A 25,970-nucleotide genomic window follows, 5' to 3' on the forward strand; every position below is an offset into this window, starting at 1 on the left:
TGGTTAAGAACTTTGGATAGATTCTCAGATTTGGGATGCTCAACCTGTAATAATGGCCGTAACACAATATTAAAATAAAAGTTTCGAATGATTTATAAAATGAAATATAATTTGTCTAAAAAATACTTTCTTTTATATCCAAACCTAGGAATGTGGATTCTGAAGGTAGACAGTTTGAGTTCAAATCACAGTTCTACACTTACTGGCTGTATAATGAATTTGTTACTTAGCTTTTCTGGGCTTCTGTTTCCTAACCTATAAGATGGAGAATAATACTAGTATTTACCTTAAAGAAATAGTGTGAGGATTAAATGAGATGATTTAAGTACTATAATCTCTCACAAGAAACAAGAGCTCAGTGAATTTTTTCTTTTTTCTTTCTTTTTTTTTTTTTTTTGAGGCAGGATCTTGCTCTATTGCCCAGGCTGGAGTGCAGTGACACAATCACAGCTCACTCCAGTCTTCACCTCTTGGGCTCAAGCAAACCTCTCGCATCAGCCTCCTGAGTAGCTGGGACTACAGGTGTGTGCCACCACTCTTGGCTAATCAGTGAATTATTAATCAGTTATTTTTTTAAGTATAAGAAATATAGGTTGAATATCCCTTATCTGACACATGTTTCAGATTTTGAATTTCTTCAGATTCTGGAATATTTGTATTATACCAGTTGAGCATCTCAAATCCCCAAATCCAAAATCCAAAGAAGTCCAGGCTGGGTGCAGTGGCACTCTCCTGCAATCCCAGCACTTTGGGAGGCCAAGGCGGGTGGATTGCTTGAACTCAGGAGTTTGAGACCAAGCTTGGGCAACAGGGCAAAACCCTGTCTCAGCTAGTCCCAGCTCAGTAGTGCCAGCTACTTGGGGCACTGAGGTGGGAGGACTGCTTGAGCCCAGGAGGTCAAGGCTGCAGTGAGCCGTATCTGCACCACTGCACTCCAGCATGGGCAACAAAGTGAGACCTTGTCTCAAACAAACAAACAAACAAACAAAACTGAAAAAGTGAAATTCTCCACAATCTGAAATTTTTTGAGTGCCAACATGATGCTCAAAGGAAATGTTCATTGGAGCATCTTAGATTTCAGATTCTCAGATTTTGCATGCTCAACCTGTAATAATGGTTGTAACAAAATATTAAAATAAAAGTTTTGAATGAATTATAAAATGAAATATAATTTGTCTAAAAAGTACTTTCTTATATATCTAAACCTAGAAGAGTATACTCTACATTGCTGGCACTTTAAAAATTTGGGACATAATATATTTTTGAGGCATAATTTTCAATCTTATATGTTCTCTAATTCCTTTGTTTTTACACAAAATACCTGAAAAAAAAATCTTTTTTTTAACAGTCTTGACCTCTTTTCAAACTATCCTCACCTCAGTGAGGTCCGACTGAGATTGTCTGTTCATCTGGGACATTCTTTTCTCAGAATCATAAACATCTGGTCTTTTTTCAAAAAGGTTCCTTACTGAATTTCAGTTGCTGTTATTTGTTGCATCCCTGTTGGTTTAGTTGTTCTTTTAGTCTTACTCTCTTATTGCATTATTTTTACTAATTTACACAAATACAGAAGGTTTTGGAAAACTGATCAGCAATCTGTTTGCTCATGCAATTCAGTCACTTTGTAAGTGAATCTGACTCACTCACATGGTGAAATCAACCATTAAGTAATCTGACCATAGTTAAGATGATTCAAGGTAGATATATAGGCCAAATAAGCATATAGCTTCAAGCATATATCATGAGGACTATTCTAAATATTCTTTCAAACATTTCACATTTAACTCCCTCAGCAATCCAGTAAACTATAGAGACTTGCTAATGAGGAGACTGGAGCAGAGAGAAGTTTTATGACTTGCCCAGAGCAAGTGGGAGAATCCAGATTCATTTCAGGAGGACTCCTTCAGATCACTGCTCCTAATCACTAACCTATACATTTTCTTTTCTCCACATAATGTCAAACACTCACATGCTTGAATGAATTTTCCTCATTTTAGCTGGCTATTTTATCATACAGTTCAACATTCTATAATCACAATGCTGTGCAACCTCAGATGCACATTAGAGTCACCTGAGAAATTTTTTTTAACCCAGGTGATGCCTGTATCTCACCCATAGAGAAGGCTGATACGTTGCACTGGGTTGTTGTGTGGGCTTCTGGATTTTTCAGTGCTTCTAGGAGATTCAAATGTGTAACTAAGGTTGAAATCGCCGATCCACTGTTAGTGAATCCAGCCATTAGCCAATTAACTTCAGTTGGGAGTAGCTTCTTGCTTTTGTCCAAATGAAATTCTATGTTGGAGGAAACTAGAATTATTAGTTGTAGCTGGAGTATAAAAATTCCTGGTTCCTAAGAAATATAGGTCCACTGGTAATTTAAGCATGACTTAAAGAAAAATTTTTATGGCAAATCTTTCAACTCTTAAAGATTTTAATAGGGCTGTAATCCCAGCATTTGTGAGGCCAAGGTGGGTGGATCACTTGAGGCCAGGAGTTCAAGACCAGCCTGGCCAACATGGTAAAATCCCGTCTCTACTAAAAATACAAAACTTGGCCAGGCATGGTGGGAGGCGCCTGTAATCCCAGCTACTCAGAAGGCTGAAGCAGAAGAACCTCTTGAATCCAGGAGCAGAGGTTGCAGTGAGCCAAGATCACACCACCATACTCCAGCCTGGGTGACAGAGCAAGACTCCATCTCAAAAAAAAAAAAAAAAGACTTTAACATAAATTTACCCTTAACACACTTTTCAATCATTTCTGTCCATGTTTATGATCTAGATTATTTTTCTTAATTTTTCTTCTTTTGGTTGTGCCCTTCAGTTACTAAATATTGAACTTGTACCATGGTATCCATATAATAGCATCTTGCAGAGAAATATAGTTGGTTATTCACTATAAAATTCTTTTCAATATCCATGTAATTGAAAATAAATTTATATTTTATGAACCTACTGACAAAGTAAGACTTTTTTGCCTTCTTTGTCTAAAATGCCTTTCTTCAGGAGACTATCCAGCTACAGCCTATCCTGAAACTACTTGCTGTTAGATTTATAAATATGTATGTTGTTATTACTGACATGCAAAATCTTTTCAAATTAAAAAGATAGTAATCTCTTCATGTTTTTGCTATATGTTGGATTATGTCTGTGACTATAAACTTAAAGAATGTTTGATCACTGCAGTTTAACCATCTGAATTGTGAAACATGATTTCACCATAGCAGTCAGAGGTGGTCACAATGGAGGTCAATTGAATGGTCAGTTACACATTGTCCAGTTCTCCAAATCACCTATAATAGAGAGTGTAAATCAGAAAAAGCAATATAATAGGATAGTAAAGAATGAACAACCAAACCAAAAGTTCTTAAGTATGTTCCTAAAGTAATTGCAGACACAATCTAAATGCAGGTTAACTGCACATCACTGTTGCTAAAATTATGAATCAGCATGTGGCAACTCTTCCTTAACCCGGAAACTTTCTTTTAGAATGCTGTAAAGCTCATTGACAAGGGCAGCTATCTAGAGATCTGGGAGAATGACTGGCTCAAAAAAGAGGTAAGTGGAATTCATCAAAAGCAATTTCTTCGTTCTCACTTTTTTTTTAACTAGAAATGACTTTTCATTATGAACTGAAGTCATGAGAAAAGCATGGTACCTTGACTGACTGAGACAAAATAAAATTCAAGTGGAGTCCTCATCTCACTACAAGCTGTTACTCAACAAGTATCATAAATAATCTCAATAATAACCAAAAAAAAGTTGGGGTTTATAATTCACACAGTAAACTCAAATGTGCAAAGTTTCTTTATGTCCTAAAACTTGATTTGGTCTTCCTCATGAGCCTACTTCCTCCTGGGTGATGGGGCAAGTCTAAAGGACCATTCTAAGCTGATTCTCTGCTGGGTTAAATTGCCTCTTTTGGATGACATGGTCTCCTTTGGTCTGTACCACTGACATTTGAACCAGATAATTCTTTGTTACGAGGTACTGTACTGTTTTCCCTAGATTGTACATGCCGGTCCTCTGCTCTTACTTCCATATCTCCTTACCCTCATCTGTCTAGAAAACTCCAACTCATCCTCAGGCTTGGACTTTGATTACCAATTTCCTTGTGAATCATTCTGTAATCCCTCCAGGAAATCTTGGGTGCTCCTTCCCCAGTGTTTCCTTGCTTTATTGTAACTCTTGCTAAAATATGTTGAAATTGTCTATTTATGCATCTGTCTCATTAATACACAGAGCAGGCTATAGCTTTTCAACTATATGTCCATGGCACCTGATAAATAATCTGTGCTCATTAGTTATTGAATGAATGAATGTCAATGAATATAGATATACTCATTGAAGGCATTAATCAAATAAACAGCTTAGATCATAGGTGAAGGAAGCAGCTAGGTTAAAACCTTTGTGAATTGTTTATTGTAGTTCAAGATGGTAGGCTGCATCCTACCTCTCCTGAGGGCCCACTGAAATAAAATTATAAAAATTATAAAAATACAAAAAGAACTCATCCACAAAGAGAACAAGAGGAGTTAACTAGCAGGTGAGATTTCAGAAATCTTCTGAAAGACAAAAAGCAAATGTGAGAGTATGTTGTTGGATGAAACGGGAAGCTATTACTTGGGCCAGATGTTACAAGAGAACTACAGAGGATGTGCAAAACTCAAATGTTTTTGGAAACCTGGGAGAGTCTCTGCTCAGAGTCTGTGTGAGCTATAGATGGTGGGAATGGGAACTGAAGCAGAAAACAAGAGGGTTACTTGATGGTCTGAATAGGGAACATCTGTATCAGTAAGCATCCACCATCACCCTCTACAATTTCCCTCACATACCACCAAAGTGTTTACTTTTGAACTAAGAACCCGATGACTGTCCTCTGAGAACACTAAACAAATTATCAGATAAAGGCAAAGGTTTCTAGTGTAGACATTAGATATTTCTGTGCCCCACAGAAAATCCTTCCTATGTTGGCATTTAGGAAGCCATAACCTAATATCCCTCTCCTGCCTTCTCATCCTTTGGGATTTGCCAGTTCACACCACCTGCCATACCACATACAGTCTCCAGTCCACATTCCCATTCAGAGGAAAAATTTGGTATGAAAACAGACCTGTTTACACAGTGGTGGGGAAAATCCATGCCATTCCCCAGACTTTTCTTTAATATAAATAGACATCCAAGGACCACCAGGCATTTGAATACATTTAGCACAACAGAAGAGAAAGACCAAGTGAATTAACAACAAAATAAAAAGTAAACAATAACAACAAAAACAGCCTGTGGAAGAAATAGAAAAAATTTAGGGAACTGTAAAGGTCTTTTATTAGTATAATCAAAAAAATCTGGCCAGACATAGTGGCTCACACCTCTAATCCCAGCACTTTGGGAGGCCAAGAAGGGCAGATCACTTGAGGCCAGGAGTTCAAGACCAGCCTGGCCAACATAGCAAAACCCCATCTCTACTAAAATTACAAAAGTTACCAGGGCAAGGTGGCGCATGCCACCTTGGGAGGCTACTTGGGAGGCTAAAGTATGAGAATCGCTTGAGCCCAGGAGGAAGAGGTTGCAGTGAGCCAACATCCCATCCACTCCAGCCTGGGCAACAGAGTGGAAAAACAAAACAAAACAAAAGCTGGCCAGGTGCAGTGGCTCACACCTATAATCCCAGCACTTTGGGAGACCAATGCAGGCAGATCACTTGAGTGCAGGAGTTTGAGACCAGCCTAGGCAACATGGTGAAACTCCATCTCAATATATATATATACTTTTTAAATCTGAGAAGGTATTTTATTTATAGAACAAGATGTTTTAAGAACAAAAATAAAATATAAAACAGGAAAAGACCAGGCGTGGTGGCCCACACATGTAATTCCAGCACTTTGGGAAGTCAGTGCAGAAGGATCGCTTTAGCCCAGAAGTTTGAGACCAGCCTGGGCAACATAGTGAAACCCCATCTATACAAAAACTAGAAAAGTTAACCAGGCATGGTGGTGAGCACCTGTAGTCCCAAATACCCCAGAGGCTGAGGTGGGAGGACTGCTTGAGCTCAGCAGGTCGAGGCTGCAGTCACCTGTGATTAAGCCACTGCACTACAGCCTGGGCAACACATTGAGACTCTGTCTCAAAAATAAAATAAAATAAAATAGGGAACAGAGAACAACTCTCAAAACAGGGAAGACCACAATACAAAAAAAAAAAAAAAAAAAAAAGGAAGAAAAATAAGAGACATAGAGTACTAATGTAAGATGTACAATATCCAACTAATACATAGTAATTTCAGAAAGAAAGAATAAGAACCAGAGCAGTGGCTCACTCCTGTAATCTCAACACTTCGGGAAGCTGAGGTGGGAGGCTTGCTTGAGCCCAGGCATTCAAGACCAGACTAGGCAACAGAGCAAGATCCTGGCTCTACAAAAAATAAAAGAAAATTAGCCAGGCATGGTGGTGCATGCCTGTGGTCCCAGCTACTCAGCGGGGCTGAAGTGGGAGAATCACTTGAGTCCAGGAGGTCAAGGCTGCAGTGAGCTATGATCACACCATTGCACTCCTGCTTGGGTGATAGACTTTCTCAAAGAAAGAAAAAAGAAAGAAAAAAGGGCAAATAGAGGGAAGGAAATCATCAATGAAATAATAGAAGAAAATATCAGGGTTCTGAAAAGGACATGAATTTTCAGAACACCAAGAACAAAAAGAAAATCCTAAAAGTTTCTGGCAGAAGCAGGTGGGGGTGGGGGTGAAGTTAACTACAAAGGAATAAGACCAAAACTGACATTTGATTTTTTCAATAGCAAAGTTCAGATGAAAAATTATTTTTAACTTGGAGTTCTATACTCAGCTAAACTAGATTAAGGACAAATAAAGCTATTTTCAGAAATGCAAGGGCTCACAATACTTCTCATGCTTTCTCAAGAATTTACTTAACCATGTATGTCAGCAAAACAAGAAAGTAAACTGATGAAGAGAAAAACAGGAAACAGTATACTTCCCAGTATACCAGGGAAGAAGTGTCTGAGGATGATAATTATGTTGCAGGCCTAAAAAGCATGCCGTCCAAGTTGAAACTGATCTCAATCCCAGGCTCTAAACCCACATATTCAACAACCAGCTGTGCAACTCCACCTAAATGCACCACAGACATCTCAAACTCCTAAACTGACTGCATCTTCCCTTTTTCCCAGAACTGCCTCCTCTCCTACTCTATCTGCCCCACTTAAAGATCTCACCATTATTCAGTCACCCAAGCCAGAAACTTGTGAGTTAAGTCACCCCTTGTGTATACTCAGGAGATTTGTTCCAGGACCCCCACCCCCACCCTGCCACTTATACCAAAATCCAAGCACACTCAAATCTGGCAGTCAGCCCTGCAAAGCCCATGTTTATAGCATGGGTTATAGTATATAGCATGGGTTATAGTATATAGCATGGGTTATAGCGTGTTTATAGTATATACCTCTGTATAGGCAGGTTTTGCATCCCAGGAATACTGCATTTTTTATCTGTGTTTGGTTGAAAAAAACTGGCATGTTGGCCAGGTACAATGGCTCACGCCTGTAATCCCAACACTTTGGGAGGCTGAGGCAGGTGGATCCTGGCCAACATGGTGAAACCCCATCTCCACTAAAAATACAAAAATTAGTCATACGTAGTGGTGAGCACCTATAATCCCAGCTACATAGGAGGCTGAGGCAGGAGAATCACTTGAACCCAGGCAGCAGAGGTTGCAGTGAGTTGAGATTGCACCACCGCACTCCAGCCTGGGTGGCAGAGCGAGACCCCATCTAAAACAAACAAACAAAAAATCTGCATGTGTTGTTCAAGCACTATTTTATTTTTATTTTATTTATTTATTTATTTTTGAGACAGAGTCTCACTCTGTTGCCCAGGCTGGAATGCAGTGGCATGATCTTGACCCACTGCAACCTCTGCCTCCCAGGTTCAAGTGATTCTTGTGCCTCAGCCTCCCAAGAAGCTGGGATTACAGGCACATGCCACCATGCTCCGTCTAATTTTTCTTTTTTTTTTTTGTATTTTTAGTACAGACGGGGTTTCACCATGTTGGCCAAGCTGGTCTCGAAATCCTGACCTCAAGTGATCCACCAGCCTTGGCCTCCAAAAGTGCTGGTATTACAGGTGTAAGCCACCATCCCCGGCCAAAGAGCCAACTATTTTAGAAATGTTCTTTTCACTCACCACATTCAGAAGGCCTCCAAATCCCATCAGTTCTACTTTGACCACCTCTCCTTCTCTGCCATCGTCCTATTTCAGGCCTCATTATCTCTCACCCGGATCTTTCAATTGTGTCTTACCTGGTTTTCTTTCCTGCCTAGACTGGAATCTTCCCTTTCCTCCTTCACACTGCCTCAGAGTCCTCTTTCTAAAACATAAACCTGCCTGTAGTCCCAGCTACTTGGGAGGATGAGGCAGAAGGATTGCTTGAGCCCAGGAGGTGGAGGTTGTAGTGAGCCAAGATTGTGTCATTGCACTCCAGCCTGGGCAACACAGTGAGACTCTGTCTCAAAACATCAAATTAAATTTTTAAAAAATTTAGAACTTAAATAAAATAAATGATTAAATAATTAAATACTTAAATAAATAAATGAAACATAAACCTGGTCTTGTCAATCTTCTGCATAAAACTGTTCAATGAATGACTCTCCAGTAAGTTCAGAGACGCCAGGAAGCATGAAAGGGGTTTTGCTCTTAACTGCTTTTTTAAAAAATAAACTTTTAAAATCAGTTTTAAATTTACAGAATTATTGCAAGGATACTAAGAGAGTTCTCACATACGCCACAGCCAGTTTCCTCTATTATTGACATCTTACATTGTATGGCACATCTATCATAATAAATGGAGAAGTATGTCTGGCCCACATTATGTGCCATGCAGAGAAGTTGGAACTCTAGCAGTCAAATAGAGTCATTGAATTCTATTTCTTAGTAGCCTGTTTCCGGTTTATGAGGACAGCGGTACCTTAAGCTTATCTAGCCCAATCTACCCTTCTACTTGAAATTCTCTTTAGATACAAAGTAGCCACCCAACCTGTGCTTCAATGCCATCTATGAAACAAAGTTCATTGCCTTTTGAGGGGACGCACTTCAGCTACACGCAGTTCTTGTTAATGAGTTATTCTTATGTGATTCACAAACGTACATCTTCAGCACTAACTGGTGTGTGTCCTCATCTCCGAAACTACATTTTTTTCCCTGCCAAATATTTTCACGTGGATGTCCCAAAGACACTTCAAATTCAATGTACCTAAAGCAGAACTCATTAAGTTTCTCCTCAAATATTCTCTCCTCCTTACATTTCCTTTTTCACCATCTGCCCAGACACTCAAGATAAAAATGTCACTGTCAGCTTCTACTCTTTCCTTTTTCTTGCTCTCTATTTGACTGAGTATAGTGAGTCTAGGAAACAAGGAATTTAAACATCCATATAGTTTCTATGATAATTGACAATTATCTTTAAATTGTCATTATTAAGTCATGGTGAATAGGAGTTCGTACTATCTCCCCAAACTAACTAGGATGAATTCACAATTTTAAAAAAGGTATTAACAATTTTTAAGGCTGGGCATTTTGTTGGCTCATGCCTGTAATCCCAGCACTTTAGGAGGCTGAGGCAGGCAAATCACCTGAGGTCAAGAATTCAAGACCAGCCTGGCCAACAATGATAAAACCTCATCTCTACAAAAAATACAAAAATTAGCTGGACGTGGGCCAGGCGCAGTGGCTCACGCCTGTAATCCCAGCACTTTGGGAGGCTGAGGCAGGAGGATCACCTGAGTTCAGGAGTTGGAGACCAGCCTGATCAACATAGAGAAACCCTGTCTCTACTAAAAATACAAAATTGGCCGGGCGCGATGGTGCATGCCTGCAATCCCAGCTACTCGGGAGGCTGGGGCAGGAGAATTGCTTGAACCCAGGAGGCAGAGGTTGCAGTGAGCCGAGATCGTGCCATTGCATTCTAGCCTGGGCAACAAGAATGAAACTCCGTCTCAAAAAAAAATTGCCGGGCGTGGTGGAGTGCACCTATAATCCCAAGTACATGGGAGACTGAGGCAGGAGAATCGCTTGAGCCCGGGAGGTGGAGGTTGCAGTGAGCAGAGATTGTGCCACTTTACCCCAGCCTGAGCAACAAGAGCGAGACTCAGTCTCAAAAAAAAAAAATTTTTTTTTTAAAGGTAATAATTTTAAAACCTCAAGGTGAGCTCAACAGTTAAAGAATATTAGGGGGGGCTGGGCACAGTGGCTCATACCTGTAATCCCAGCACTTTGGGAGGCCAAGGCGGGCGGATCACGAGGTCAGGAGATCCAGACCATCCTGATTAACACGGTGAATCCCCGTCTCTACCAAAAATACAAAAATTAGCCCGGCGTGGTGGTGGGCGCCTGTAGTCCCAGCTACTCGGGTAGCTGAGGCAGGAGAATGGCATGAACCCAGGAGGCAGAGCTTGCAGTGAGCCGAGATCGTGCAGCTGCACTCCAGCCTGGGCGACCAGAGCGAGACTCCGTCTCAAAAAAAGAAAAAGAGTATTAGAGAGAAATTTACTTCTTATACATTTATTAAATACAAAGTATGATCCTAATCAAATAATTTAACAATACTTTTTTTTTTTTTGAGACGGAGCCTCACTCTGTTGCCTAGGCTTGAGTGCAATGGCACAACCTCGGCTCACTGCATCCTCCGCCTCCCAGGTTCAAGCGATTCTCCTGCCTCAGCCTCCCAAGTAGCTGGGATTACAGGCGCCCACCACCACACCCGGCTAATTTTTCTATTTTTTAGTAGAGGCAAGGTTTCACCATGTTGGTCAGGCTGGTCTCAAAGTCTCAGGTGATCCACCAGTCTCGGCCTCCCAAAATAGTGGGATTACAGGTGTGAACCACCTCACCCAGCCTCAATTCACTTAATCTCATGAGAAGTTATAAATCTTAGGTTTAGGGAAAATGACTTCAAAAAAATTTGCATTTGACTAATAAGGGCTGTTTTCATGACTTGACTCTTCCTACTAAAGCCAGAAATTATGTTTCTGCTTCTCACAGTTCAATGGAAATAAATGACAGGAAAAAAAAGTCTAAGTTTAATGGCATCAGGAACAAAAAGAACTTTGTAATAAAGAACAAATCGCCAGGGCATGGCAGCTCCCACCTGTAATACCAGCACTTTGGGAGCCCAAGGCAGGAGGATTGCTTGAGCCTAGGAGTTTGAGACAAACCTAGGCAATACAGTGAGACTCCATCTCTACAAAAAAAAAAAAAAAAAAAAAAAAAAATTTTAAGTAGCCAGGCATGGTGGCACACATCTGTGGTCGCAGCTATTCATGAGGCTGAGATGGAAGGATCACTTGAGCCTGGAAGTTTGAGGCTGTACTGAGCCATGTTCAGACCACTATACTCTAGCCTGGGTGACAGAATGAGATCCTGTCTCAAAAAATAAAATAAAATAACAAATCATTTTATGGAAATTTAATAGATTTAATTTGTCTTTGTTTTTAATAAATATTCATTTTTAACATTATTAAATTTACTTGCAAAAGTAATTAAAACTATTTCTGGTACCATCACAAGAATTGAAAATTGCCTGGAAACAGAACAATATATGTTAATTAATTTCTTTGGGGAAAGTTTAGAAAGAGTAACAAAGGATATTTAATAACGGAACTAATGAAAATATTTCTCCATTTATATCTCAGCAATAAAGAAATATTTAGATCACTGGGAAGGATACAGAGCTGTTTTGTTACATGATTGTCTTTCTTGTTGTTTTAATTTATAATTATTTTCTTTTTTTCATGTATTGTAATAAGTAACACTGCATGATTTTAATTATCTGGTTTTATTTAGCATGCTTATTAGAAAATGAAGGAAACTGGAATTTCCAAATGATTGAGATTAACAAATGGAAAGCTGGAGAAACTAGACAAAGGGAATCAAGGAAGTTACCATCAGGATTTCAAGTAGGAGGAGACATAAGGCTAACTTGTATCTTTCAGGAGAAAATTTCAAGAACATATATTTTAATCAGGATCCCAGGTCCCCAACTTAATGTTTTAACTAAATTATCTCTCCCAGTTTCTATGTACATTTCTTGGGCATTTTGCTGGGGGGGCAGCTGAGGCAGGGAGGGAAATATGGTCTTCCGCTTCTTCCTCCTTTTTACTTTCTGACCCCAGAAATCCAAAGGTGTCTGTAGGGTTATGAAAAAGAACTAGTTTTTATTCCCTAACATTTCAAAAGACTGAGGGGGATAGCTATTGAGGAGCACATTACTATTCTAAAGGGATACGTGATGTCATAGGAGAGCCTTAGCCTGAAAGAGTGGATGCAACATCTCAAAAGGGCCCCTATTTCCAGCTTTGGAAAGAGACCAAGAACTGTGTGTGCTACCTCCCAAGCATGCCGGCCCTTAGGTCAAACACCTCCCAAATATTGTATTAATTCCTTCTGTTTACAGTGTCTAACTATAATATTTTTTCTCATCCTTTGACATCTGAAAATCATAAATTTTCCTTAAGGCATTCAAGCTTGTAATCAACATAATTATCTCTCAACATATGAGATCCTAAAACACCAAACCCTAGCTTTGTAATTTAGTATTATGGACTTAAATGGTTTTACTAAATTGTTTGAGGCAGATAAATAATATATGCCTTTCTTTGTAACTTCAAGCCACCAGCAATATTTGAGCCTTTTCCATGGGACTGGTATTGCTTTATAATTACTGGTGGTTTTTATCACTGAATTATAAGCTCTCTTAAGGGAAGGAGCCAAGGCTTATTCACCCTTGCATCCTTCTACATCTAGTTCTGAACCTTGCCCATAATAAGAATTTATGGCCGGGTGTGGTGGCTCACGCCTATAATCCCAGGTGTGATGATGAAACCCCGTCTCTACTAAAAATAAAAATAAAAAAAAAAAAATAGCTGGGCATGATGGCCGGTGCCCGTGGAAGGCACCCATGGAGGCTGAGGCAGGAAATCGCCTGAACCCAGGAGGCAGAGGCTGTGGTGAGCCAAGATCACGCCACTGCATTCCAGTCTGGGAGACACAGCATAAATAAATAAATAAATAAATAAATAAATAAATAAATAAATAAAAGAATTATTGACCGGGTGGCTCACGCCTGTAATCCCAGCACTTTGGGAGGCCAAAGCAAGCAGCTTGCTTGAAGCCTAGGCAACATGACGAAACCCTGTCTCCATCTTTACAAAAAATACCAAAAAAAAAAAAAAAAAAAAATTAGCCAGGTGTGGTGGCACACCTGCAGTTTCACTACTCAGGAGGCTGAGGTGGGAGGATCACCTGAGCCCCAGGAGGTTGAAGCTGAAGTAAGCTGAGATGATACCACTTCACTCCAGCCTGGGTGACAGAGCAAGCCCTATCTCATGTTTTTGTGTTTTTTTTGTTTTTTTTGTTTTGTTTTTTTTTTCTGGAGATAGGGTCTTTCTCTGTCACCCAGGCTGAAGTGTCATGGTGCAATCAAGCTCACTGTAACATTGAATTTGTGGGCTCAAGCAATCCTCCTGCCTCAGTCTCCCAAGTAGTGCGGACTACAGGTGCACGCCACTATACCTGGCTAATTTTTTATTTTTATTTTTGGTTTCTCTGTTATTTGCTAAGAATTCATGCATTTAATAAATGATCATGTGATAGAGATATGCATGTGGTAACATACTGAATGCTTTCAGATACCAAAATACAGTTAAATCTCAGTGACAAATCAGAAAATGTTATCATCTCCTTCTAAGTACCCATCTCAGTTACACTCTTGGCAGCTCTTGACAAGAGATACTGAATCTAAACCCTGTGCCTTCTTTCTTTCATCATATTCCCTCAAGACTTTTATTACTTCCTCCAGTTTATATCACCACTATTCTCACCAGCATACCTCTTTCTATTATATGCTCTTCCTTCTAATTCTCCTGTTGCTCTGTTCTGTCCCCATGAGCACCTCCTGATCCAGCACCTGTGTAGCTCATGCTGCTTTGGGTGGTGGAGAGGTGGGTTTGCAGGTTCTATCTAGTAACATTCTTCTATATACTCTTCCCACTATCAAGCCCTCTTTGGACAAAAGTTATCAAAATACACTTTTTTCTTTTTTTTTTAATGAGACAGAGTCTCACTCTGTTACCCAGGCTGGAGTGCAGTGGTGTGATCTCAGCTCACTGCGACCTCCACTTTCCGGGTTCAAGTGATTCTCCTGCCTCAGCCTCCCAACAAAATACACTTCTTAAAAACAGATGAGAACTGGGGTTCCCCCCTCAAGATGGCCGATTAGGAACAGCTCCAGTCTACAGCTCCCAGCATGAGTGACCCAGAAGATGGGTGATTTCTGCATTTCCAACTGAGGTACCACAACTGAGGTACCAGGTTCATCTCACTGGGGCTTGTCAGACAGTGGATGCAGGACAGTGGGTGCAGCACATGGAGCATAAGCCAAAGCAGGGAGAAGCTTTGCCTCACCCGGGAAGTGCAAGGGGGAAGGGAATTCTCTTTCCTAGCCAAGAGAAGCTATGAAAGATGGCACCTGGAAAATCAGGTCACTCCCACCCTAATACTGCACTTTTCCAACAGTCTTAGCAAATCACACACCAGCAGATTATATCCCACACTTGGCTTGGAGGGTCCCACACCCACAGAGTCTCACTCCCTACTAGCATAGCAGTCTGAGATCGAACTGCAAGGCAGCAGCGAGGCTGGGGGAGGAGCACCCGCCTTTGCTGAGGCTTGAGTAGGTAAACAAAGCAGCCAGGAAGCTTGAACTGGGTAGAGCCCACTACAGCTCAAGGAGACCCGCCTGCGTCTGTAGACTCCACCTCTGGGGGCAGGGCATAGTGGAACGAAAGGCAGCAGAAACTTATACAGACTTAAATGTCCCTGTCTGACAGCTTTGAAGAGAGTAGTGCTTCTCCCAGCATGGAGTTTGAGATCTGAGAACAGACAGACTGCCTCCCTAAGTAGGTCCCTGACCCCCAAGTAGCCTAACTGGGAGGCACCTCCCAGTAGGGGTTGACTGACACCTCATATGGCTGGGTGGCCCACTGAGATGAAGCTTCCAGAGGAAGGATCAAGCAGCAACATTTGCTGTTCTGCAATATTTGATGTTCTGCAGCCTCCGCTGGTAATACCCAGGCAAACAGGTCTGGAGTGGACCTCCAGCAAACTCCAACAGACCTGCAGCTGAGGGTCCTGACTATTAGAAGGAAAACTAACAAACAGGACATCCACACCAAAAACCCCATCTGTACATCACCATCATCAAAGACCAAAGGTACATAAAAACACAAAGATGGGGAGAAACCAGAGCAGGAAGGTTGAAAATTCTAAAATTCAGAGCACCTCTTCTCCTCCAAAGGAATGTGGCTCCTCGCCAGCAACGGAACAAAGCTGCAAGGAAAATGACTTTGATGAGTTGAGAGAAGAAGGCTTCAGATGACTGGTAATAACAAACTTCTCCAAGCTAAAGGATGATGTTCAAACCCATCGCAAAGAAGCTAAAAACCTTGAAAAAAGAAAAGACAAATGGTTACCTAGAATAAACAGCATAGAGAAGACCTTATATGAGCTAATGGAGCTGAAAACCATGGCATGAGAACTACATGACGCATGCACAAGCTTCAGTAGCCAATTCAATCAACTGGAAGAAAGGGTATCAGTGATTGAAGATCAAATGAATGAAATGAAGCGAGAAGAGAAGTTTAGAGAAAAACAGTAAAAAGAAACAAACAAAGCCTCCAAGAAATATGGGACTATGTGAAAAGACCAAATCTACATCTGATTGGTGTATCTGAAAGTGACAGGGAGAATGGAACCAAGTTGGAAAACATTGTTCAGGATATTATCCAGGAGAACTTCCCCAACCTAGCAAGGCAGGCCAAAATTCAAATTCAGGAAATACAGAGAACGCCACAAAGATACTCCTCAAGAAGAGCAACTCCAAGACACATAATTGTCAGATTCACCAAAGTTGAAATGAAGGAAAAATGTAAAGGGCAGCCAGAGAGAAAGGTCAGGTTACCCACAAAGGGAAGCCTATCAGACTAATAGTGGATCTTTTGGCAGAAACTCTATAAGCCAGAGAGAGTGGGGGCCAATATTCAACATTTTTAAAGAAAATAATTTTCAACCCAGAATTTCATATCCAGCCAAACTAGGCTTCATAAGTGAAGGAGAAATAAAATCCTTTACAGAGAAGCAAATGCTGAGAGATTTTGTCACCACCAGGCCTGCCCTACAACAGCTCCTGAAGGAAGCACTAAACATGGAAAGGAACAACCAGTACCAGCCACTGCAAAAATATGCCAAATTGGAAAGGCCATCGATGCTAGGAAGAAACTGCAGCAACTTACGAGCAAAATAATCAGCTAACATCATAATGACAGGATCAAACTCACACATAACAATATTAACCTTAAACGTAAATGGGCTAAATGCTCCAATCAAAATACACAGACTGGCAAATTGGATAAAGAGTCAAGACCCATCAGTGTGCTTTATATAGGAGACCCATCTCACATGCAGAGACACACATAGGCTCAAAATAAAGGGATGGAGGAAGATCTACCAACAAATGGAAAACAACAAAAAAAGCAGGGGTTGCAATCCTAGTCTCTGATAAAACAGACTTTAAACCATCAAAGATCAGAAGAGACAAAGAAGGCCATTACATAATGGTAAACGGATCAATTCAACAGGAAGAGCTAACTATCCTAAATATATACATACCCAATACAGGAGCACCCAGATTCATAAAGCAAGTCCTTAGAGACCTACAAAGAGACTTAGACTCCCACACAATAATAATGTGAGGCTTTAACACCCCACTGTTAACATTAGACAGATCAACGAGACAGAAAGTTAACAAGGATATCCAGGAATTGAACTCACTCTGCACCAAGTGGACCTAACAGACATCTACAGAACTCTCCACCCCAAATCAACAGAATATACATTCTTCTCAGCACCACATCGCACTTATTCCAAAATTGACCACATAGTTCGAAGTAAAGCACTCCTCAGCAAATGTAAAAGAATAGAAATTATAACAAATTGTCTCTCAGACCACAGTGCAATCAAACTAGAACTCAGGATTAAGAAACTCATTCAAAACCGTTCAACAACATGGAAACTGAACAATCTGCTCCTGAATGACTGCTGGGTACATAACAAAATGAAGGCAGAAATAAAGATGTTCTTTGAAACCAATGAGAACAAAGACACAACATACCAGAATCTCTGGGACACATTTAAAGCAGTGTGTAGAGGGAAATTTATAGCACTAAATGACCACAAGAGAAAGCAGGAAAGATCTAAAACCGACACCCTAACATCACAATTAAAAGAACTAGAGAAGCAGGAGCAAACACATTCAAAAGCTAGCAGAAGGCAAGAAATAACTAAGATCAGAGCAGAACTGAAGGAGATAGAGACACAAAAAAACCCTTCAAAAAATCAATGAATCCAGGAGCTGGTTTTTCGAAAAGATCAACAAAATTGATAGACTGCTAGCAAGACTAATAAAGAAGAAAAGAGAGAAGAATCAAATAGACGCAATAAAAAATGATAAAGTGGATATCACCAACAATCCCACAGAAATAGAAACTACCATCAGAGAATACTATAAACATCTCTATGCAAATAAACCAGAAAATCTAGAAGAAATGGATAAATTCCTGGACACATACATCCTCCAAAGACTAAACCAGAAAGACGTTGAATCCCTGAATAGACCAATAACAGGCTCTGAAATAGAGGCAAATAATTAATAACGTACCAACCAAAAAAAGTCCAGGATGAGACGGATTCACAGCCAAATTCTACCAGAGTTTCAAAGAGGAGTTGGTGCCATTCCTTCTGAAATGATTCCAATCAACAGAAACAGAGGGAATCCTCCCTAACTCATTTTATGAGACCAGCATCATCCTGATACCAAAGCCTGGCAGAGATACAACAAAAAAAGATAATTTTAGACCAATATCCCTGATGAACATCCATGCAATAATCCTCAACAAGATACTGGCAAACCGAATCCAGCAGCACATCAAGAAGCTTATCCACCACGATCACGTTGGCTTCATCCTTGGGACGCAAGGCTGGTTCAACATACACAAATCAATCAATGTAATCCATTATATAAATAGAACCAAAGACAAAAACCACATGATTATCTCAATAGATGCAGAAAAGGCCTTCAACAAAATTCAACAGCCCTTCACGCTAAAAACTCTCAATAAATTAGGTATTCATGGGACGTATCCCAAAATAATAAGAGCTATTTATGACAAACCCACAGCCAATATCATACTGAAGGGGCAAAAACTGGAAGCATTCCCTTTGAAAACTGGCACAAGACAAGGATGCCCTCTCTCACCACTCCTACTCAACATAGTGTTGGAAGTTCTGGCCAGGGCAATCAGGCAGGAGATAGAAATAAAGAGTATTCAATTAGGAAAAGAGGAAGTCAAATTGTCCCTGTTTGCAGATGACATGATTGTATATTTAGAAAACCCCATTATCTCAGGCCCAAATCTCTTTAAGCTCATAAGCAACTTCAGCAAAGTCTCAGGATACAAAATTAATGTGCAAAAATCACAAGCATTCTTATACACCAGTAAGAGACAAACAGAGAGCCAAATCATGAGTGAACTCCCATTCACAATTGCTTCAAAGAGAATAAAGTACCTAGGAATCCAACTTACAAGGGATGTGAAGGACCTCTTCAAGGAGAACTGCAAACCACTGCTCAATGAAATAAAAGAAGACACAAACAAATGGAAGAACATTCCATGCTCATGGATAGGAAGAATCAATATTGTGAAAATGGCCATACTGCCCAAGGTAATTTATAGATTCAATGCCATCCCCATCAAGCTACCAATGACTTTCTTCACAGAATTGGAAAAAACTACTTTAAAGTTCATATGGAATCAAAAAAGAGCCCACATTGCCAAGACAATCCTAAGCAAAAAGAACAAAGCTGGAGGCATCACACTACCTGACTTCAAACTATACTACAAGGCTACTGTAACCAAAACAGCATGGTACTGGTACCAAAACAGAGATGTAGACCAATGGAACAGAACAGAGCCCTCAGAAATAATACCACACATCTACAATCATCTGATCTTTGACAAACCTGAAAACAAGAAATGGGGAAAGGATTCCCTATTTAATAAACGGTGCCGGGGAAACTGGCTAGTCATATGTAGAAAACTGAAACTGGATCCCTTCCTTACACCTTATACAAAAATTAATTCAAGATGGATTGAAGGCTTAAATGTAAGACCTAAAACCACAGAAACCCTAGAAGACAACCTAGGCAGTACCATTCAGGACATAGGCATGGGCAAAGACTTCATGTCTGAAACACCAAAAGCAATGGCAACAAAAGCCAAAATTGACAAATGGGATCTAATTAAACTAAAGAGCCTCTGCACAGCAAAAGAAGCTATTGTCAGAGTGAAAAGGCAACCTACAGAATGGGAGAAAATTTTTGCAATCTACCCATCTGACAAAGGGCTAATATCCCGAATCTACAAAGAACTTAAACAAATTTACAAGGAAAAATCAAACGACCCCATCAAAAAGTGGGCAAAGGATATGAACAGACACTTCTCAAAAGAAGACATTTATGCAGCCAACAGACACATGAAAAAACGCTCATCATCACTGGCCCTCAGAAAAATGCAAATCAAAACCACAATGAGATACCATCTCATACCTGTCAGAATGGTGATCATTAAAAAGTCAGGAAACAACAGGTGCTGGAGAGGATGTGGAGAAATAGGAATACTTTTACACTCTTGGTGGGACTGTAAACTGGTTCAACCATTGTGGAAGACAGTGTGGCGATTCCTCAAGGATCTAGAACTAGAAATACCATTTGACCCAGCAACCCCATGACTGGGTATATACCCAAAGGATTATAAATCATGCTGCTATAAAGACACATGCACACGTACGTTTATTGCAGCACTATTCCCAATAGCAAAGACTTGGAACCAACTGAAATGTCCATCAATGATAGACTGGATTAAGAAAATGTGGCACATATACACCATGGAATACTATGCAGCCATAAAAATGGATGAATTCATGTCCTTTGTAGGGACATGGATGAAACTGGAAACCATCATTCTAAGCAAACTATCGCAGGGACAGAAAACCAAACACCACATGTTCTCACTCATAGGTGGGAATTGAACAATGAGAATACTTGGACAGAGAATGTGGAACATCACACACCGGGGCCTGTCATGGGGTGTGGGAGGAGGGAAGGATAGTATTAGGAGATATACCTAATGTAAATGACAAGTTAATAGGTGCAGCACATGGACATGGCACATCTACACATATGTAACAAACCTGCACGTTGTACACATGTACCCTAGAACTTAAAGTATAATAAAAAATAAATTAATAAATAAATAAAAAATAAAAACAGATGAAAACTCTGCCAACAGAACCAGGACATTTTTTCCTATTTGAATTAGCCACATTATTTTTCTTCTTCTTTTTTACAGGCCCAATTGATGTACCAAAGTTAGTCCATTTCTTCAGTAAACATTAAGCCATATTTTCTTAGTTATCTCTGCCTCTGTCTCATATCTAAGTTCAGCAGTGTTTTTGAAGGGTAGAAAAGGACAATTCCTGCTATTCTATAATAACTGCCTAACTATTCAGACAAGTTCTACTGATGATCTAAAAATGATTTCCACCTATTCCTTTTTAGGGAGGAAGAACAAAGCAAGCCCAGTAATAAATGATACACAATAGGTCTTCCCCTCAGGCAAATGCACTTTTAGAAGTTGAGTTTACTATAGAAAACTTAATAGAACTTGGCAGGGCATGGTGGCTCACACCTGTAATCCCAGCACTTTGGGAGGCTGAGGCAGGCAGATCACCTGAAGTCAGGAGTTCCAGACCAGCCTGACCAACATGGAGGAACCCTGTTTCTAATAAAAATACAAAATTAGGCCGGGCGCGGTGGCTCAAGCCTGTAATCCCAGCACTTTGGGAGGCCGAGGCGGGCGGATCACGAGGTCAGGAGATCGAGACCATCCTGGCTAACACGGTGAAACCCCGTCTCTACTAAAAATACAAAAAACTAGCTGGGCGCGGTGGCGGGCGCCTGTAGTCCCAGCTACTCTGGAGGCTGAGGCAGGAGAATGGCGTAAACCCGGGAGGCGGAGCTTGCAGTGAGCTGAGATCCGGCCACTGCACTCCAGCCTGGGTGACAGAGCAAGACTCCGTCTCAAAAAAAAAAAAAAAAATACAAAATTAGCTGGGCATGGTGGCACATGCCTGTAATCCCAGCTACTCAGGAGGCTGAAGCAGGAGAACTGCTTGAACCCGGGAGGTGGAGGTTGCAGTGAGCCAAGATTGCACCACTGCACTCCAGTGTGGGCGACAAAAGTGAAACTCTGTCTTAAAAAAACAAAAAGAAAGAAAAGAAAACTTAATAGAATTGAATCAGTAAGTACCAACATTCATTCCCTCCTTCTGAGAACAGGTTGCAATTCACAGGAAGGAAGTTGAAGAATTAGAAAATGCTATTCATGAACTGGAAGCAGAAAATTTGGTGCTTATTGATCAACTATTCAACTGTAGACTTGTGGATCTCAAGATACCCAGGTGAAAATTGTTAATATATATAGAGTATTTTGTAAACATTTGTATCTATTGTAAAAAGTTGCTTTAAAAAAAAAAAAAAAGATGATTTAATTCTTCAGTGCTCCAGCAGTAGTCAAAAAGAAAGGGACACATAAAATGGATGAAGGTATAGGATTATTACTATTGACCATTGGTACAATGTAAAGTTTGACTTGTTTTTTCTTGCAATGCACTGTAGTCCCAATAGCCAGCACATAACATGAACATCATAACTGCCAACATTCTGGAGCCTCCAGACCAGCAGGGGGAATGGTCATGAAAGTAAGTACATAACAGTACAGCAGAAGATGGAGGAGGTAGAGAGTTAGCACAGAGGAGGAGGTGATCCACTTGCCGGAAGCTTCATGGAGGTGATCTGGGCTCCTATGTATTGTAGAATTATTTCTTTTGGTTGAAAGAGTCAAAACTACTCTGGAGGCCAAGAAAAGAGCTTGGCATTTCAAGTCACATTTGTTCTTGCACACAAGAAACCAAGTGGTGCATACACCTTTATATGTTTGGTTAGCTGTTTTCCTTATCTGACAAAAAAAGTCTTAATATATTAATCCTGACAGTAACCTAGGGCCCTTGAATATAAAATTAAAATTAAAAATGGCACTCATAATGTAGACAAGTAGTCAAAACCAAAAAAAAAAAATCTAATAGTAGCATGTTTAGGAAGAGAGGGTAAGTCACACAAATGTAGGGTGCATGTGTGCAAGTATGGGAGAGAAATGTCTAGGTTTAGGAATTAAAGCAGATGTTAAGTTGAACCTGGGGGAATAGCCAGGAAAAATTTTCCACACAAGTAGTTCCTATTGTTTGTGTGACATGGAAAATTACTATTTGAGACATGATCATGTATTTGTTATTTTTAAACTTTCTATTGTTTTCCAAGAAAGGTGGATACAGGTAAATTATGGGTTTCTTCTTTGCCAAGCTAAATGATGGGTGTCAGGATACAAGATTAGAGAAATTGGGAGATAAACTGGGTGGGGCAGGATAGAGAAAGAGGCCATCTGCCCCCTTTGCATGATTACTTGTGTGCTTCAGAGAGAGTAGACATCAATATAGATGAGGTGAAGCTGAATGAGGATTGATTACTGAACTCCTGTATTTCCAGTCTCTTCAGCTGGTGCCCTAGAGAGCCCCTTGGGGGTAGGTGCTCACTGTTGCCCAGTAGGCAGTGCTCGCTTTTGCCAGCCCTCCTCTCTGTGATCAGGTCTCCAGTGCTACATTCCTGTCCTACCTCTAATCCTCGTCATCTGCTGCTGCTGCCTTTGGAATCATGTCTAATCTCTGCCAGGCATTGCTGGTATGTGGCTTCTAACTACTGCTATACCTGCTGTCCACTGCCGCCTTTTCTGAACTGGCTAAACTTTAGGAAAGAGCTACCCTCTAAACTGCCAGACCCATGTCTCTACCTGGATCAACTCAGTCTGGTATATTTGATTTTGTTCTGATATGGTTGTAAAGTGCTAATAATTCTAAAAAAGGGAATTATTTCATAGGCCAGAGGGGACTTGGCAAGAACAGAATGGGAGATTGAGAAACTTTTAATGGGGATTTTTCATTGAGTTGTTTACTGTGCAGTATATAATTTAACCTCATCCTCGCTCTTCCCCGTAAAAATCTTCCGTAAAATCCACATTGTTCATCAGTGCTTTAGGGGCTGGCTTTCCTTACTGAGAGGAATGGAATGCTTAGTCTAGCTTCAGAGTTGGAAGAAATGAAGTCAAAATATTTCCAAGGGAAAAGAAACAGCATGGGTGACATTTATAGGAACTGATATATGTGTCCTTGCTATATGCTTCCATAACACCCTGAACTTTTCCTTTGTAACCAACCTTTATCACACTTTTGATTATTTATTTAATGTCTGCTGCTTTACTAGCTTGTAAACTCCTGAGGCAACTGTTTTTGGACACTTTAGAAAGACCTGCATAAAGAAACCAGAAAATGTGAAAGCCCTCAGTTATCTACTAGACTTCTTATACAGAAAGACAACCTGAGGGCGTTCAGGAGCTTTTACTGTACCCATTTCCAAGCCAAAGGAATATTACACATATTATATTTTATGGTAACTTCCCCCTCCATCTCTTTGTTGAGAATTAAGTTTTGTAAAATACTAGTAGAGTGTTAAGAAATAGACATGAACTGTCTCCAGTGGACACAGAAGAAGTTCTATTTTCCTATTTGGATGAGGAATGGGATACTGTGGTTAATAGAGTTACCACATTTCCTATGTAGAGCTACTCAAACTTTTTCCCATCACAACTCACATAGAATGTCATAGGATTTGTTTGACACACTGGGACAAACAGATGAGGAAACTGTCAGCCAGAGGTGACTGCCCAGGACTCCAGCGCCACAGGGCTGAGGCTAAGTGGGCCAATACCTACAAATCTAACACTAACTTACCATAAGAACATCTTTTGAACTATTTTCCATATCATTAAGTATCAAGTGTTGTTACCCTGTAGTAGTACAGAAGTGACAGTAAACTAGTGATTAATAGAAAAAGCTAGATTCCTGAAGGTTATGGCATTTAGAAAGATCTTAATTGTTCACAATGGTAAAACTAGGAAAGAAAAGAATTCTATAGCCTCAGACATTGTCTCCCTGCAGACCACAGCTACATGTGAAACTTATCTTTACTAAGGTACCTTTCTAAACTTGCCTTAACTAAAATTAAGTTTTTAGAAGGTTTCATAGGTGTAAATATTTTATGTAGTTACAGTATTTGCTGGAGCCATTCGCATCTGGATAACACTTTATTCATGTTCTTAAATAACTGACAGCCTCTAATTTAGGGGACTCACTTTGGTTGCTTAGCTGCTAAGCATGAAGGGTGGTTTGCAAGTGTTCAATTACTTCATGCTGTCTTCAGATAAACCTCATGGAAATGCCATACAGAGTTTTCAAAGCATCATATTCTCTGATTAAAAATTCAGCGGACACTCTAAAAAGGAGAGCATAGAATTAAACAATGTAGAGAGAGCTACAACAGCATATGGACATCAATTCACTGCTTGTAGGTGAAGCTTATCACTAAGCGAAAGCCAGGACCTAGATGGCATCTTGGATTCCTGCTCGCTTTCTCTTTCTCTCTTCATTTCAAAACCATGTCTTTCAGGCCACTATCATTCCACACCTGAAATACTACAACAGTGACCTGACTGGTGCCATGCTCACTCTCATTTTTTTTGAGCTTTAAGTGTGTTATTCCCTTATTTGGAATGCTCTTCTTTCACCCCTAGCTCTTCCCTGGCAAGCACCTCCAGGTTCAAGACTGTATTAGTCCATTCTCATGCTGCGATAAAAAAACTGCACGAGACTGGATAATTTAGAAAGGAAAGAGGTTTAACTGACTCACAGTTCCACCAGGCTGGGGAGGACTCAGGAAACTTAGATTTATGGCAGAAGGAGAAGCAAATATGACCTTCTTCACATGGCAGCAGGAAGGAGAAGTGCAGAGCGAAGGCTGGGGAAAAGCCCCTTATAAATTATCAGATCTCATGAGAACTCACTAACATGAGAACAGCATGGAGGTAACTGCCCCCGTAATTCACTTACCTCCCACTGGGTCCCTCTCCCACAACACATGGGGATTATGCAAACTACAGTTCACGATGGGATTTGGGTGGGGCCTAGCTAAACCATATCAAAGACTAAGCTCAGGTTTCATCCAGGAAAACTTTGCTTCCTCCTAAAGCTGACTCAGGTGCTGCTGCTTTCTGCATCCCAGCATTCTCACATTATGCTAATTACCCATCATGGTACACACCATGACTTAAAAATGCTGTAAGGCTGTCTGTCACCCCACTGGACTTTATGCTCCTCAGGGTAGAAATTATGTATCATTTTTCATTATGCATTTCTAGCACCTAGTAGAGAGATAGACCCTAGTAAGCATGCAATACAATATTTATTGACTGATAGACTGTTTTTCTTATTTGTTCTTTTAGGCGACTATATCTTACCCAAGCTGCTGGACTAGAAGTGCCACCTGAAGAAATGCCTTTGGAATTGCCAGAAACACATATAGGTATTATTTAATTGCAATAATGATGGTGATTTTTTTCAAACTCTTGTTTTTCTATTTAAAATACACTTAACTATTGTAAGCAGGTGCCCCACATACAAAAGTTATTCAGAGACTAGTTACCTGCCAGCTTCTCTCAATTTTTCCTCTTGCAGTGCTTGTCCTAATCTATCTCCTGTCTGTAGTACCACTTTCAAATGAAGGTCACTATGTTTCACAGTAAATTAAATAAATACTGGCGGAGAGGGATGAGGCTGCTATCTACACTGGCAAGG

The 25,970-nt window shown here is 40.3% G+C and overlaps 1 protein-coding gene across 1 annotated transcript in view; it reads left to right on the top strand.

The window, feature by feature from the left end:
• CCDC83 (coiled-coil domain containing 83) overlaps window positions 1–25,970 on the top strand; it is a 112,604-nt gene that overhangs the window by 81,813 nt on the left and 4,821 nt on the right. The window contains exons 7-9 of the mRNA XM_074014992.1: window positions 3,486–3,554; window positions 21,511–21,632; window positions 25,619–25,698. Of these exons, the coding sequence (XP_073871093.1) occupies window positions 3,486–3,554; window positions 21,511–21,632; window positions 25,619–25,698 (271 nt within the window). The remainder of the gene's footprint in view (window positions 1–3,485; window positions 3,555–21,510; window positions 21,633–25,618; window positions 25,699–25,970) is intronic.

This window comes from Macaca fascicularis, chromosome 14 (assembly GCF_037993035.2).
Source record: "Macaca fascicularis isolate 582-1 chromosome 14, T2T-MFA8v1.1".
NCBI lineage: Eukaryota > Metazoa > Chordata > Mammalia > Primates > Cercopithecidae > Macaca > Macaca fascicularis.